The sequence below is a fragment of the Athene cunicularia genome (assembly GCF_003259725.1).
Source record: "Athene cunicularia isolate RWA chromosome 20 unlocalized genomic scaffold, athCun1 chr20_part1, whole genome shotgun sequence".
Taxonomy (NCBI): domain Eukaryota; kingdom Metazoa; phylum Chordata; class Aves; order Strigiformes; family Strigidae; genus Athene; species Athene cunicularia.
The window spans coordinates 9,718,096-9,731,960 of record NW_020799125.1 but is presented as its reverse complement, the minus strand read 5'-3'; the positions used below and the strand labels follow the sequence as shown (position 1 = coordinate 9,731,960).

The following is a 13,865-nucleotide window of genomic DNA, read 5'->3' as shown; positions in this document are numbered from 1 at the left end:
CCTCCACCAGCCTTGGCTGTTGTAATGAGCTCAAACTCCCTGAGCCCACTCCAGATGCTCACAGATATGACTACCAACAGCTTTGCACCCTCTGGGAGGTTCTTCTTTTAGGGAAGAAGGAACTGCATCTCCTGGTGGAGTTAGGGACCCTGGAGACCCCAGCTCTTGTGCTCCTATGGGAGCCAGGGCCATGCACAAGCTGCAGAGGGAGGAGGACGAGACACTGGGCACCACTGTGCATCGCCATGCTGGGTGGTGCGAGGCCATCGGTCCCCTGCAGCCCTGAATTCAGCATCTGGAGCCGCAGAGTGGCAGGGGATGCACCCAGCAAGACCGAGGATGGGCTGCATGCTGGGGCTCTCACTCTGTGCAGTGCTGGAGTCCAAAATGTCCTGGATTGCACGAAACATGCGGGTAAGCCAGGTGATGAGCCGGGGATGCCTGTGTGTGGGGTGCCCTGGGGTGCTGTGGTTGGTGGGGCACCCTGCTTCCCCTGCTCCCCTGCCTGCTGCCACCCAGGTCAGTGTGGGGTAAACACCTCCCTGGGTTTGGCAGCTGGGTTGTTTCAAAACCTGGCCCAGGACTGCCAAACCAGCAGGTTTCCAGGTACACCGTGGGCCTTTTGATGCCACAGAGATCTGAAGACTAAATAAAGCTGTAAGACCCACTCTGCATAACGCTCGGGTCAGCTCCAAGAAACCTGGCTTCTTTTTATGGCATATTTAGATCAGCAGTTTCCAGCTGATGCCAACACTGCAATTTCTGTGTGTGTATAAGTGTGTAAAGCAATGGAGCTCAGCACAGCCAGATAGGAAGGGGCTGGGTTTCACGCTGAAGCTTTTTTCTCTCTTTTTCCCTTTTCCTTTTGAAATAACCCCATTTGGGCCTCCAATAAAAAAACCAAAACATCTGGTGCCAGGTATTTGGCTGCTGGAAATCAGCTCCTCATTACTGAAAAGCACAGAAGCGATGCAAGGATTCCTGGTGCAGATCAATAACATTTAAGGTTGCATTCATGCATCATCCCTGTCCCTCCCTGCCTTTGAATATATGGACTGAGGACATCAAGGGAATTGTGATGCTCTGCGCTAGCATGGGAGGTAAATCGTGAAGGTTAGTAAAGAAGCAATTGAATCAGTAAAGAGTCCTTCAAGCCTGATTTATTGACACTCTCATGTAAAATCTCAGCAGAGTCAGATGCTTCTATGAGGAAGAGAGGAGCCAGAAAATCACAGTAGCATGGCGGGCATTCACTGTGTGGGGAGGACCCTGTGTCAGACCCACCCTGAGCCCTGGATGGGGAACCCCAGCAGAGCTCAGGGCTGCTCCCCTTCCCTGGGGCTGGCAGGGAGGACAAGCCTCTGCCCACCCAGCTTGCTAGCTCTGCATGAAGAGGTGGAAGTTGGTCCTGGTGAACTCCTGATGGATGCTGTCAAGTAATTTGTCCGAGTCCTGGGGGATGTCCGAGAGGACCTGCTGCCCTGGGATGAAGCTCTGCTCCGGAGTGTAGGTGAACGTGAATGAACTGGAGTAGATGAGGCCATCATCCCTGATCAGCAGGAGTGGGACTGTGATGGGGTAGCGCAGCCACCTCCAGTCGCTGCCGAAGGCAGCGACGTCGGGGACAACACACACGAGGGACTTGGGGCTCCTGGGAACAGCGCAGAGAGGAAAACACTCACTAGCTGAGGATGGTTCCACACAGGAGCAGCTGGCAGTGTCAGCACATCTCCTCCAGCCTGGAGCTCAGCGTGAGGCCTCCAGCCGGTTCCCCTCTTGTGCCCAGTGTTTCACTCCTCTTTGCTGGGGTTGCTTGGTTGTTTGCAGCCCCCTGAGGTCTCTATTGTCCCCCACCCACCTCTAACCCCAGCCTGCAGTCAGGGCAGAAAGCAGGCACCAGCCAGACTCGTCCCTGCCTCTCTTTGCAGTGCTTGTGCTTGGTGCCACAGAAAGGGCACTGCAAGTGCCCCCATCTCCAAGGTTGGCAGCCACATCCCTCCCAGAGCTGCCTAGTTCAGCCCAAACCTGGCTGCCGTTCCCTGCCTGCTCCCCGGTCCACTCAGCCATGTTACCTGTACATTGTCTCTGCTTCCACGTCTCCAAACCAGACCTTGAGGTGTGCATGGAAATACTCCCCCTGCACCTCCAGCATGGCCACATCCCCGCCACCCGTGAGCTGTGATGGGCAGAGGGCATGGCAGGGCATCACGTGGTGGAATGAGCCAGACTCCTCCCAATGGATGCTCTGCCTGCGCATCCTGTCCCCACTGCAGCAGTCCAGACCTGGGCATTCCCACAGCATCCCAAAATTGGGAGACACCAGGCATGGGTGCAAGGGCTTAGGAGCAGGAGCCATGACAGAGGCAGGTAATGGAGTGGTGGGGGTGGCCCGTGGCCAGCACTGTGCCTACCTGCAGGGCAGTGATGAGTGGCACAGGACTGACGGGCTCATGAACACAGGCCAGGCTCTCGCTGAAGGTGTACTCCACCGTCTCGGTGCCAATGATGGTCCAGCAGGAGCCATCATTCAGCAGCTCTCGGTTGGCTTCCTTTGGGCAGGGAGATGCCTGCAGAGAGAGTCACAGCCTCAAACACACTGCAGTGGGGATGGCAGGGGACCGGGGCCAGGACACCCAGTGTCTCCGTTCCAGCAAGTGACTGCTTCACTCACTGGGAAACAGGAATCATGACACTTTTGCAAAGACCTCAGTGACAGTGTCCCCACTGAAACAGGCAAGCTGGAAGCAGACTGCTTTGCAGCGATTCTGAGCTTAATTTGGATGCAAACACCCTTTGCTGTAAGACCCCTCCCAGTGACATGTTCCCCAGCCAGCAGCAACACAGAGGAGCCTGGAGAGAGGATGGGGAGTGCCTCGGGGGTCCCCACCCCCTCCTCACGCTGCCATACCTGGAACTGAATCACTTTCTCTGTGGAGAGACACAGGTACATGCGGTCGCTGCCCTGGAACTGGAAGGCACATTTGTGGAGCTGGGAGATGGGCTCGTCCACATCCAGCATAGCATACTGCTTCATCACCTTCCGGATGATCTGCAGGGGGGCAGCATCAGCCCAGGGATGGCACCCAACGCTCAGAGCCACAGAGCAGCCAGGGCCATGTGCCTGACACCACAGGGATGGGATGGAGGCTTACCAGGGGAGGCAGGGTGATGCCAGTGGCCGTGCAGATGAGCTGGACCACGGACCCGTAGCGGATATATCCTTCCCGTAGGGGGAACTCGCTCCGGGTGCAGTGCTCGTCAGCTTGCCGGGAAGGAGAAAGGCAGAGTCACCGGCCCGAGCAGCTGGGGAGCGGGTCAACCTGCGTCGCCTTGCTATGCACAGGTCTGGCCCTGCTCCTGGTGCTTTCTTACTGCTTTCTCTGCTCTGCAGGTGCTTGCTGCTCAGAGAGACCACTGCTCCCTGGGAGCCCAGCACGGGAGAACAGGACTGGGCTGTGGTACCTCACAGCGACACTGCCGGAGGCAGCATGGGCAGGGATGCTGCTGGGCTCTGGCCTCTTCCAGGCAAGTTACTTGCTTGGATTTGTGAATGTTTAGACCAGTACAGATTTTGCTGCCCTGGACACAGCTTGTGTGCCCTCAGAGCATGATGCCAACCCTCAAAACCAGTGGGAAACAGCCATCAGCTCCAGAGACACACCAGGAACACTGGGCAGAGGTGAGACCTGAGCCAGGTTCCTGCATCCCCAGGTTAATTCCCACCCGTTTTGCTCCCAAGAACTGGCTTTGCAGGAGAGGAGAGTCAGGGCTGGAGGCAGGCATCCCTGGGCATGGCTGGCACCAGCGGCCCTGCAAGGCTCCTTACCCAGGTGGAGGGTGAAGGCTGCCCACTGCCTGGCACTGGCGATGAAGGCTCCCCCCTCAACAGAGAGGTAGCGGGTGCTGATGGTCTGGGAGCGCAGGCGGTTGAAGAGGGAGACTTTGGAGCCTGAGGAGATGCAGACTGCAGGGAGAGGTGGCGGGGTTAGTGCTTGCCAGGTCTGTGTATGGCTTGAACTATGGCTCTGTCAAGCCAAGGGAGGACAAGTCCTGCTCATGGGTGTAACCAGCTGGAAGGAACCAGCACCCACCAGCTGCCTTTCTCTGCAGGTAAGTGCCAGTCCAGCTGGGCTTTTCAAAGGGGCAGATGAAGCCCACAGTATGGGGAGCACACTGGCACTAGGGCATTACACACTGTGGTGGGTGAACTGTTCACAGATGAGACATCAATATACCCAGACACATCCTCTTTTGGGGGTGCCCATGGGCCCTGGGTCTAGCCTGGACCACTCTGGAGCCAAGCTGTGAGCACTCGGACAGCATCCCACCCTGGGCTTCCTACCCACAGAGCCATCCCCATACGCACGGTCTGTGTTCTTCAGAGACTGCTTCTTCTGCGAGGGCTTGGAGATGACCTTGATCAGCTTGCTGTGGAAGGTGCCAATCTCCTGCCCATTGCTGAAGAAGAGCTTCAGGACCAGGCGGAAATGCTTGCGCTTGTCCACGTCCGAGATGTACAGCGCCTTGGCACAGCCGAAGCCCTGCCAAGGGCAGAGAGGGGCTGCTGGCAGCTCCAGCCCAGCCCCACCAGCCTTCCTCATCCTTCTTACCCTCCTCACCACCCCGCAAGGACATAATAGTGCCCTTTCAAAGAGCCCCGGGTTCATTTAAAGGGGGAAACGACCGGAGATGTTATTACAGGTGGAATGAAGAGCTGGGGTTCGGCAGAGGCTTTATTTACACTGGGGGCAGAGAATTCCTCATGGAAATGAATGTTCACGTGTGATTTATCCCACATAACATGAGAAATCACCCTGGGTTTATGGTTTCCCTGCCGTCCTGGCCGATACACCATGCCTTAGCAGCAATGTGAGCACTGCAGACAAAGGCTCTTTTTGTAAGGTTTCTGGCCTGACTCAGACCCTGCGCTCTTTGGGGACCCCAGATAATGATTTTCTTCTTTTTTTCCACCTATCAAAAGATGTCAGAGCTCTGCTGAAGCTCTTGAACTTTGGGATTGATCATGGGTTTTTTTCAGCTGTTTATCTGCAAATGAAAGAGCAGGCTTTCATTTTGCGATAAGCGGCAATGCTGTTCATCGGGAGAAGGTACCGGGGCTGAGGGAGCTGTGCAGATTTTGGCAGTTTGCCTGCCACAGGGCTGTCGACCTGGAAAGATGGTGCCAAAGAAAGACAACAGGGCTCTTTGCAAGGCAGGGGAGCCTGCCTGGCTGCTTAGGCTGCTGCACGTGCCACAGGGAGCGATGGCTGGGAAGGAAGGACTGTGACATTCCAAGGATGATGTGACCTCCCAGGACGTGGGATGACTTTGGGGACAGCCTGGCCCCTGCGTAAGTGGGGTCCCCACAGCCTCAGGGAGCAGTGGGCTTTACCTTTGTATCCGGCTGCTCCTCAAAGCTGAGCTTCTGGGTCTCCATCAGGCTGCTGCCCATGCTGTCCAGCCCCATGTACCCACACACCCGAAAATCTGCCTCTCCCAGGTCCCTGGCTGGAAGAGATGGGGAGAAGCATCCTCCAGCCCCTGCGCAAACACAGGCGAGGGCTCGGTTCCTCCTGGTGCAGTGGGTGACCCAGGCTCCAGCCTTCTCCAGGTCTGGACCACAGAGGGCTCAGCCTCAAGAGGGAAAGAGGAGTTTGGAGGGCAAAGATAAAATAAACTGGGTCACTCTTCCCTTCATGGAGGCAGAGGGAAAGGGAAGCTCTCAGTGGCACAGGAAGAAAGGGATGCTGCCCAGTGCTTACCTTTTATCTGTTCCTGTTTTAACTTCCATCCCGGCCCGCTCAGGTAAACACAAGGTGGGGGGCAGAAAAACCTGCAGAAACAAAAGGGCATTTTCTTACTGCACTCAGCACCCAGAAGAGGTTCTCGGGGATGACGGAGTGGCTGTGCTGACAGCAGAGACCTTTGCCAGGGCTCACCAGTGATGGGAGCAACCTGGGAGGGACATGGTGCTGCAGCGAGGGGCTGGGGACCCCTGGCCGGGGGGTGTGGGCAGGGCTGGCTGGAGGAGCTGGGCTCTACTGAACCGGCTGTCTCAGCCTCTCTGACCTGCACCAGCTGCCTCCAGCCACAGAGAGCCCCAGCCCGAGTGGCTGCCACATCTGTGGGGGCTGCTGGTGGCCACAAGCCCACTGGCCCTGGGATGGCCCCAGGAGGGGAGGACAGGGTGCCTCGGCCCCCCCTGCCCTGAGCCAAGGGGGGATTGGGCCCCCTGCCTCTGCCTGCCTGCCATGTGGGAGTTTCAGCAGGTCAGGAACAGAGTTTGCATTCACAGCCAGATTCAGAGCCCAACGCAAATAAATCTATAGCCAGCATTTTAGAAACCTATTTTCCTGTGTTTTATTTGGGTTTCCACTGTCTTTGCACTTGTGTGAATGGTGCAAATTCATCCTCTATTGATACTGGGTAAAGCAGAGAAAACACCAGTGCAGGGGGTTGGATATTTCAGAGCCCTAAAGCCCTATGTACAGGTTTATTTAAACAAGTCATCCACAGCACGGGCCTCTGACTCCCACCATGAAGAAAAATGGCACCACACTTTTAAACTTTAACCTGGGAGCTCTGTGCTGGTTTTCTCCCTCTCCAGACCTAGCATCTCATTTTCACACTCATCCCTCTGGAGCAGAAAGAGGCTGTCCCAAAGGCTCAGTGATACGAGGGCTTCCCTCCTGGCTGGGAGACCCAGCCCCAAAGCAAAACCTTCACCTGTGGACCAGCAGCCCCTGGCAGGAGGCTGGATGTGATGAGGACTTTGTGGGCACAGCCAGCCCAGCCTAGAGCTGCCCCCTGGGGTCGTTGGGGTCTGGGTGGGTTACGCTTCAGAGGTAGAGCTCCTTACCTCATAGCTACTCTGCACTCAGTAATAGGATTATTTATATCACAAGGATTAATTATATTACAGTGCCACAGTCTGACGTCACTGCCCAGGAGTAGCAATTTTGGAGATGCAAGCCAGAACCTCAAGGTGTTTTTGCAGGGCAGGAAGGATTTTCAAAAATAGCAGCTTTTGGAGACCATGGGCATTGATGGAAACACCCCAGTCCCTGCTGTGGCTGTTCACATTTTAAGACAATGTTTCCAGAGCACTTAAAACACTGCACATTTCCTCTTCTTTGTCTTTCTAATTTCATTCTTGAGGGGTAAGATTTGAATAGTATCTGCCTTTCTTTTACTTCATCTTTGCTCTCCAGTACTTCATGGGAGGAACCTAACCACTAGGAATATCTAACTGGGATGGATGGAGGTGGGGTTAATAACCTTCTTGTGTTAGTTCATGAAGATTAAATAATGGGTTTGGATGCAAAAAGGTTATGAGTGGATGGAGAAGGGATATGTTAAATCATCTGCTTTACCAGCTTAGATCAGAGCAATCTAGCAAGGCTGAAATCAAGCTTTAGGTAGCTGGGTTTGGAAGTGGCTATCAGAGAAGCTGGAGTGATCTCCTACCTTTTTTCATTGCCATATGACTTCTGTGCGACTTTGGCGTGCAGGATCAGTACTGTCTGGTCTGCCGGCAGCTGCAGGTACCTCCGCACGCCATCTCGAAGCAGGTTGGTTTGGTACGGGATGGATCTACAAGACAGTGGTCTCCCAGCACTGTAACACCAGAACCGGGCTCCTCGCCTTGCCCTACTAGTCCTGCACCAAGCAGGGATCCTGGGGTTCCCTCCGTGTCCAGCCTGGCAGGGTGGGAGAGGTGGAAAGCCTTTCCCATCAGAAAGCACTGGAGCTCAGAGAGCATCTCAGCTTCTGCAACACCAGGGCTGGCATTGAAAAATATAAAGTTTGAATAACCGAATAACTGCTTCATCAGTTTTCAACTGAACACACACAGGGCCCTATGCTTACAGCTCTGAAATATGCATTTCTAAGACGTCCAGTCCAACACAATGGTAGCAGTGCTCTAATTGATTATTAATTTGTTTTTCCACCTGATGTGCTTCTTGCTGCTTGGATTTTTGGTGAGTCAGAAAATGCTGCTGAGCTGTGAGTGCAGCTGGGGAGCTGTCATGCAAGGAGTAGCTGCTTGTCAACTTCTGCAAGGGCTGTTAGGTGAAAATAGCTGCATTTTTTTCTGAGACCTAAGTGGGTGGTTTTGCTGATTCTTTCTGCTCTATTAACTGGAAGGAGTTCTCATGCACCCGGCATTTAACTCTGATAACTTAGTAGGTTGGGCGTTAACTGGCTAGAGAGAGGTGAGGTGGGTCCAAGCCTGAGGTGCCCTGCTCTGCCACCTGGGACACGTGCATGAGAACTGGGGGATGAGAGGGGGGAGAGTTACGGGGTGTCTCCTGAGGAGACTGCTGACTTGCTTTCAGAGGAGGCGAGACCACCCATCTGTAGAACACCAGCTCCTGCCCTACAGAAAGCCCCTAAAACCCCCGAATACTTTTGGCTGGATAAGAGAAAACCAGAGAAGAGGGGGGGACCCTCTTGGACCCAAGGGACCCCCTCCTTGGCACATCTGCCTATGTTTGGGATGTGGCGGCTGGGCACACTCAAGAAATTGCTCCAACCAAGGGGATCCTGGCTGATTATGGAAAGGTCTTGACTTAAGCCTGAGCTCACTTATTCTGTGTGCTGAGCTCACTCGCCTTGCTCGGAAGGGAAGTTCATGTCTGCTGGTATTTGGACAATGGCTCTGTGTTTCTGTTCTGCATGCCCAGGGGATGTTTTTGGTCCCACCTGGATGAGCATCAGACCCAAAGCAGACCCAGCATCCTTAGAAGAGAGAAAGCTGTGTGAAAACTGGCTTCAGGCTCTGGCTCTTGACCCTCCCAAGGCTGCTGGGGGGGTCACTCATGACATCTCCACACAGTGGTGGCCTCACATCAGAGAGAAACAGCAGTGGCCAGAGAAGGCTGTGAAGCCCCAGGCACAGCTGCAAAAGACATTGCTGAGCCACCAGGAGAAAGATGCCAGGGACTGCGGGCAGTGCCAGGGGATCACTCAGAGGAGAAGCAGTGAGGATGGGGGCATCAGGCATGGCCATGCAGGGAAAATCTTGCAGGAGGTATGCAGTGAAGCATCCCCATTAAAAACAGTCTCTCTTCCTCTTAAATGGACTAGAAATGGAGAATAACTGAGGGCATAAATGATCAGATGCGTGAAGAGAGGTAAATCAAGCCCCCCCAGGCAGGCTATGGTGAGCTCTTGTTGGGCTCAGTAGCCAGAGCAAGCTCCCAGGGAGAGAAGCAGCAAGCAGGCATCCCAAGTGGCCTTTTAGAAGAGTTCACCTGCCAATTCCATTCTTCCCAGTGCAACACGTGTACTTTAAAAAGGCCGTGCCCTTTATAGTTTCTAGGATCCATGTTACACTTCACTTTAAATGTATATCCCTTCATTTCCAGCTTTCCCACGTTGTGGATAGAACTGATGCTCTCCTGTTTGTATATGGAAGACAAACACATCTCCCATACAAGCAAATATTTACCCAGCATCTCCTCTGGGTAGTCCCACAGGCACCTGAGGCTTTGCACTCCACAGATTTTCCCATCACTGCTCTGTTCAGTTATTTGATGGGTGATACAATCTGCTGCCCTCCTTGTTCTCAATTCTTTATCGTAGATGTGTTAGGCAGATCACCAGCAAGCATAAATCAACAGAACTCTGCCAAAATCAGATTTACAGCTGGTGCCAGTGTCACTCACAGCATTAGCTGCTGCTCTGTGTCTGGGAAATGAATGTTTTATGGCCATGGCAAGCCCGATGCTGCCTGCAGAGCCGGCGCTGTAACCGAGCCCCTCTCCCCACACCAGCCCCAGTGCTGCTGCCAGCACACGGCTCTGGGCTCTGCCACAGCTCACTCCAGCCAGCACTGCCGGCAAGGTAGAAGGAGCTCCTTTGCCAGACAGACCCTCAGATTGCCCGTAACAGCTCCCATGCCAAGGCTGGATCTGTTCCCTCCGACCCTCCATTGCAAGGCTGGGAGATGCCTGCTCCAGCTTGCTGAAGCTGAGCTTTACCAACCAGTATCCCCACCACTCTGGGATGGGTTGCCTAGTCTTGCTGAAAAGCTTCACTCCGGCCACTCTATCTACTGAGTGGTTTATATGTTTGTGCAGCCAAAAAGATTGCATAGAAAGTTATTTATCTTTTTCCATAATGGCAATCTGCAGCTGTCTCACTCCTCTGCTGCCAAGCAATAGTGTGATTTTAGCTTTGATCTGCCTTTGCAATTTTTCCCTTCATCTAAAAGCATCATTTGGGAATCCCTCTGCAAAAGTTTTTGGGTTTTTTTAAAGAGAACTACTGATTGTGATCAGGATAAATGTGAAAACAGATCAAGGAAAAGGGTGTCTGTTGGCCTGACCCTGGATATTCTTTTACTCTAATGTCTAAACCCTGCTGGCTCCACTCAGTAGCATTTTGCCCTCAGAGACAATGGGCACAGAGCAGGGGAGAACTAGGCTGGGTGTGTGAATTTTTTCCTGGTGAGTCTCATCATTCAGCACTCAGTGCAAAATGAGGAGTGTAGCTTTGGGCCCTTGATCATGTCTCAGCTGAGGGGACACATGCTCCATCCCTGTTAGTGTCACCCACCAGCACAGATCAGTTCCCCAGCACCCATCCGTGCTGGGCTGGGAGCTGCTGGAGGGAGCATTAACCCATTGGCAGAGTAGGGAACAGCCTGGTACCACAGCCAAGCAGCAGCAGGGAGTGTTCAGGTCAAATTGCCAAAACCTGTGGATTAAGACGTGTGCTGACAGCGTGGCCAGCAGCAATGCCTGCTGCGTGGAGCCTCCCGCGGCACCGGCTCGGGGCAGGGCCAGGCTTGTGCAGGTATCACTGCTCCCTGCCATCCGTACGTAATACCAGAGGCACGCGGGGTACTGCCCGGAGCTTATTAAAGAGCCTTCTGGAATAATTATCCACATGTTGTTTACTGCTTAAAGTGAGAATGTGCATGCCAAAGGCAGGTAAACAGACCATAGTCCTTCAGATTTGATGTCTAGCTGGAGGAACTTTTTTTTCTTTTCTTTGTCCACTCTCTGCAGCCATTGCCTTCCAAATTTTGGGCCTAAATTGTTTCAGTGACGCACTTCTGAACAGTGCTCGCCATTCTGCCCACAGAGGCGACCACCCAACATCCATCATCTGGTTTAAATTTACCTTCAGAGAGTCAAAGGGCTATTGCTAAAGCAGCTCAATATACCCACTTGGCTCCTTCTGGCACCTACAGCCTCCTCAGGGTTACAGGGAATTATTCACTCCTTCTGACATTTATTATATTAAATTATTAAAATGCTTTGATTGTAGTGCAGTGTTAGTTCAGTGTCATGTTAGCAGCACCGCACGGGCCGGGCTCTTAGAGCTCACGCTAAAAGCCTCCTTTTCAGAGCCTGAGGTCTCAGCTGGGACTCAACTGCTCTCGCACACAGTTAGGCATTATGTAGAAGCAGGGGGGGAGCAAGGGGGGAGCCACCACCTTTCTCCTACACTGATTTTTGTCAGCCTTTCCCACTCCCTGCTCAGCCTGGCATCGCTTACCACCAAGGCTCTCCCCTCGCTTTAGATCAGGATGTGCCTCAGGAGAGGGTGCGAGCACACTTTGAGGTGCATCTCTGGGGTGGCTCTGCCCTGGCGTTGGAGGTGGGAGAGACCCAGGGTGGGTATTTGCAAGCCCCAGCTGTGTTGCTGTGCCCTCTTCCATGGGAAATGAAGCAGAAAAGGAGGAGGGTCCTGTGTGCTTTTCACAGGAGCCACACAACTGGACCATCTCGTTTTATGTGGGCACACAGGGAATCCAGGCAGGCGCCGAGAGGCTTTGGTAAGGTCAGACCTTGTAGTCACGTTGCTGATTTTGGGAGAGTTAATGTTCAACACCACAGCTGAAAATTAGCACTTGCCTTCCCTTCAGTGAGTATGGGAGCATCACTCAGTGCTTTGTCCAGTCTCCAGCCGGGAAATGCATTTTCTCCTTCTTTGGCCCCAGTGGGTTGGGCAGGGCTGGGCATCACCGGCCGCCTTCTGCCGCAGAGCACGGCAGCTCCGTGCATCCTGCTGGTACATCCCGCTCGGGCTGCTGCCCTGGGTGGCCGCCCGCCGCAGGCACAGCTCCTGCCTCTGTCATGAGCAAGGGAGAACCGAACTGAGGGGCTTTTTCAGCTCAGCCTGCCCCTGCCGCTGGGTCACACATCCCTGCTGAGACAGCCACGCTCATGGTGTGAGACGTACCCTGGTCCCCACATCACCTCCTGCTCTCGAGGGCAGATCAGGCCAGGAAGTCCCACAACGCCCTGTGTGTGCACCCTTGGGTAAGTGCAGAAGCAGAAAAAGCACTTTATGGGCACTGGGAGAAGCAAACCGCCTGCTGCACTGCTGCTTTCCAGTTCACCAGCATTCAACAGCTCCGCTTGCAGAGGAAGGGTTCTGATTTTTTTTTGGTCTCCTGGGAATGAAAGTACCCAACTCAGGAGACCAAAATACAATCCTGGCAGCTACTGTCTGGAAACAGGGTCTTCAAATCAACTCTTTATACAAGAGCTTTAACTCATGCTAACAGTGTCCTCAAGCACAGCAACACTGAACTCAAGTGCAAGCTTTAATTTGCTGCTATACCCCCACGGAGGAGCTGCCGTTTGCCCCGCTCAGGAGACGGCTGCCCTGCAGCCTCTAGGGACTTGCTGCCACAGAGGGCAATTGTTCTTTCCTCAGCTTGGGGAAACCAAACGTCCTAATAAAAAATATCCATTTTAGAGGTCTGGGTTATATTTTGTACAGAGCAGGGGAGAAAATGCCTGCAGTGCTCTTGGGTATGGAGTCAATGCAATGTTTATGCAAAAGGAAAAGCCATTAGAAGTCACAGAAATGAGAAGCCTGCAGTTTCTGGCTTCCCTCATTTTTCAATACCTTCTTTAATCCAGACCAACCCAACCCACAAGCCCTTGTATATGCATGGGTATTTATAAATCCTATATTTTCCTCACTGCATACACAAGTGAAATTCAGCCTTTTCTGGGCTTGGGGGATTTATCGACCACACCAATGGCAAACACCAGCCGAGAACAGGAAGAGTGAAAACCCTGCGGCGGTGAGCGCTGCGGGGGACCGGGGGCCAGCCGGGGTGGTCACCCCGGGCATGTTCCCAGCTGCCCTGAGCCTGCCCCAGCAGGACCAACACCCTCAAAATGCCCGAGTTTGATAATGCTAGATTGGCTTATTGGCTAGAAAATTCAGACAATGTGGGTGCTTTACTGTAGTCTCCTCTCTCTCTTCCTCATGTAGCTGTTAATGTTGGTGCAAAGAGGAAAGTAAGTGCTGTTAAAGCACTAAAACACAGCCCTGTAAAGCACTAAAGGTAGTTCCTACACCACTAGGTTGATCTAAGAGCTGAGAAGAGGTGGAGGGCTGGGAAGGTCGATTCCAGGGTGTCTAAGAAGCCTCTGCCAATGATCTCCACCCCTACGGTTGGGCACATCAGTGGACCTTGCTGAGAGCTCAACCTGAGACTCTACAGCCCTCAAAGGGCTGGTATGCAGCTCCCTGGTCCAAACCCACCTCCCCACGCTGCAGCTGCTACCTGCAGAGCTTCCTAAACTCCCAGGGCACTGTAGCTCAAATGGATGTTAAGCTTGGAAACCCCTTTTTTTCAGGATGTTCTGAGTTTATGGGGCTCCCAGGTGCACTCCCACAGCAGGAGAAGATGAAAGAAAAAAAAAAAATGAAGAAAAAAGAAATAAAAAATGAAAGAAAAAGAAAAGGAAATTTTTTTTTAAAGAAAACAGGGGGGAAAAAAAAAAAAAGAACAAAGATAGAAAAAAGCAAAATCAAAATCCGAGGCAGGGCTGGGCCGGGCCGGGGGGTCCCGGCGCTGCGCCCCGCTGGGTGCCGACCCCGCACAG

General features: G+C 53.4%; 1 protein-coding gene across 1 annotated transcript; it reads right to left on the bottom strand.

The window, feature by feature from the left end:
* Nucleotides 1-1,153: 1,153 nt before the first annotated feature.
* Nucleotides 1,154-8,358, bottom strand: RBPJL (recombination signal binding protein for immunoglobulin kappa J region like). Its single transcript, XM_026862337.1, has 11 exons — nucleotides 8,303-8,358; nucleotides 7,468-7,593; nucleotides 5,763-5,833; nucleotides 5,393-5,508; nucleotides 4,367-4,541; nucleotides 3,827-3,964; nucleotides 3,153-3,262; nucleotides 2,909-3,049; nucleotides 2,412-2,567; nucleotides 2,073-2,176; nucleotides 1,154-1,651 (listed from the first exon to the last, which is right to left on the bottom strand). The coding sequence occupies exons 1-11, from the start codon at nucleotides 8,356-8,358 to the stop codon at nucleotides 1,378-1,380; spliced, it is 1,467 nt and encodes a 488-aa protein (XP_026718138.1). The 3' UTR covers nucleotides 1,154-1,377.
* Nucleotides 8,359-13,865: the final 5,507 nt, after the last annotated feature.

What these genes read in the sequence shown, in the direction of transcription:
- RBPJL (XM_026862337.1), bottom strand. Translation starts at nt 8,358, where the DNA reads ATGGGTGGTCTCGCCTCCTCTGAAAGCAAGTCAGCAGTCTCCTCAGGA. An exon ending in AAAACAGGAACAGATAAAAG is followed by an intron (nt 5,509 to 5,762) that starts GTAAGCACTGGG and finishes CATCTCTTCCAG; the next exon opens with CCAGGGACCTGGGAGAGGCA. An exon ending in AGAAAGTGATTCAGTTCCAG is followed by an intron (nt 2,568 to 2,908) that starts GTATGGCAGCGT and finishes CTCTCTCTGCAG; the next exon opens with GCATCTCCCTGCCCAAAGGA.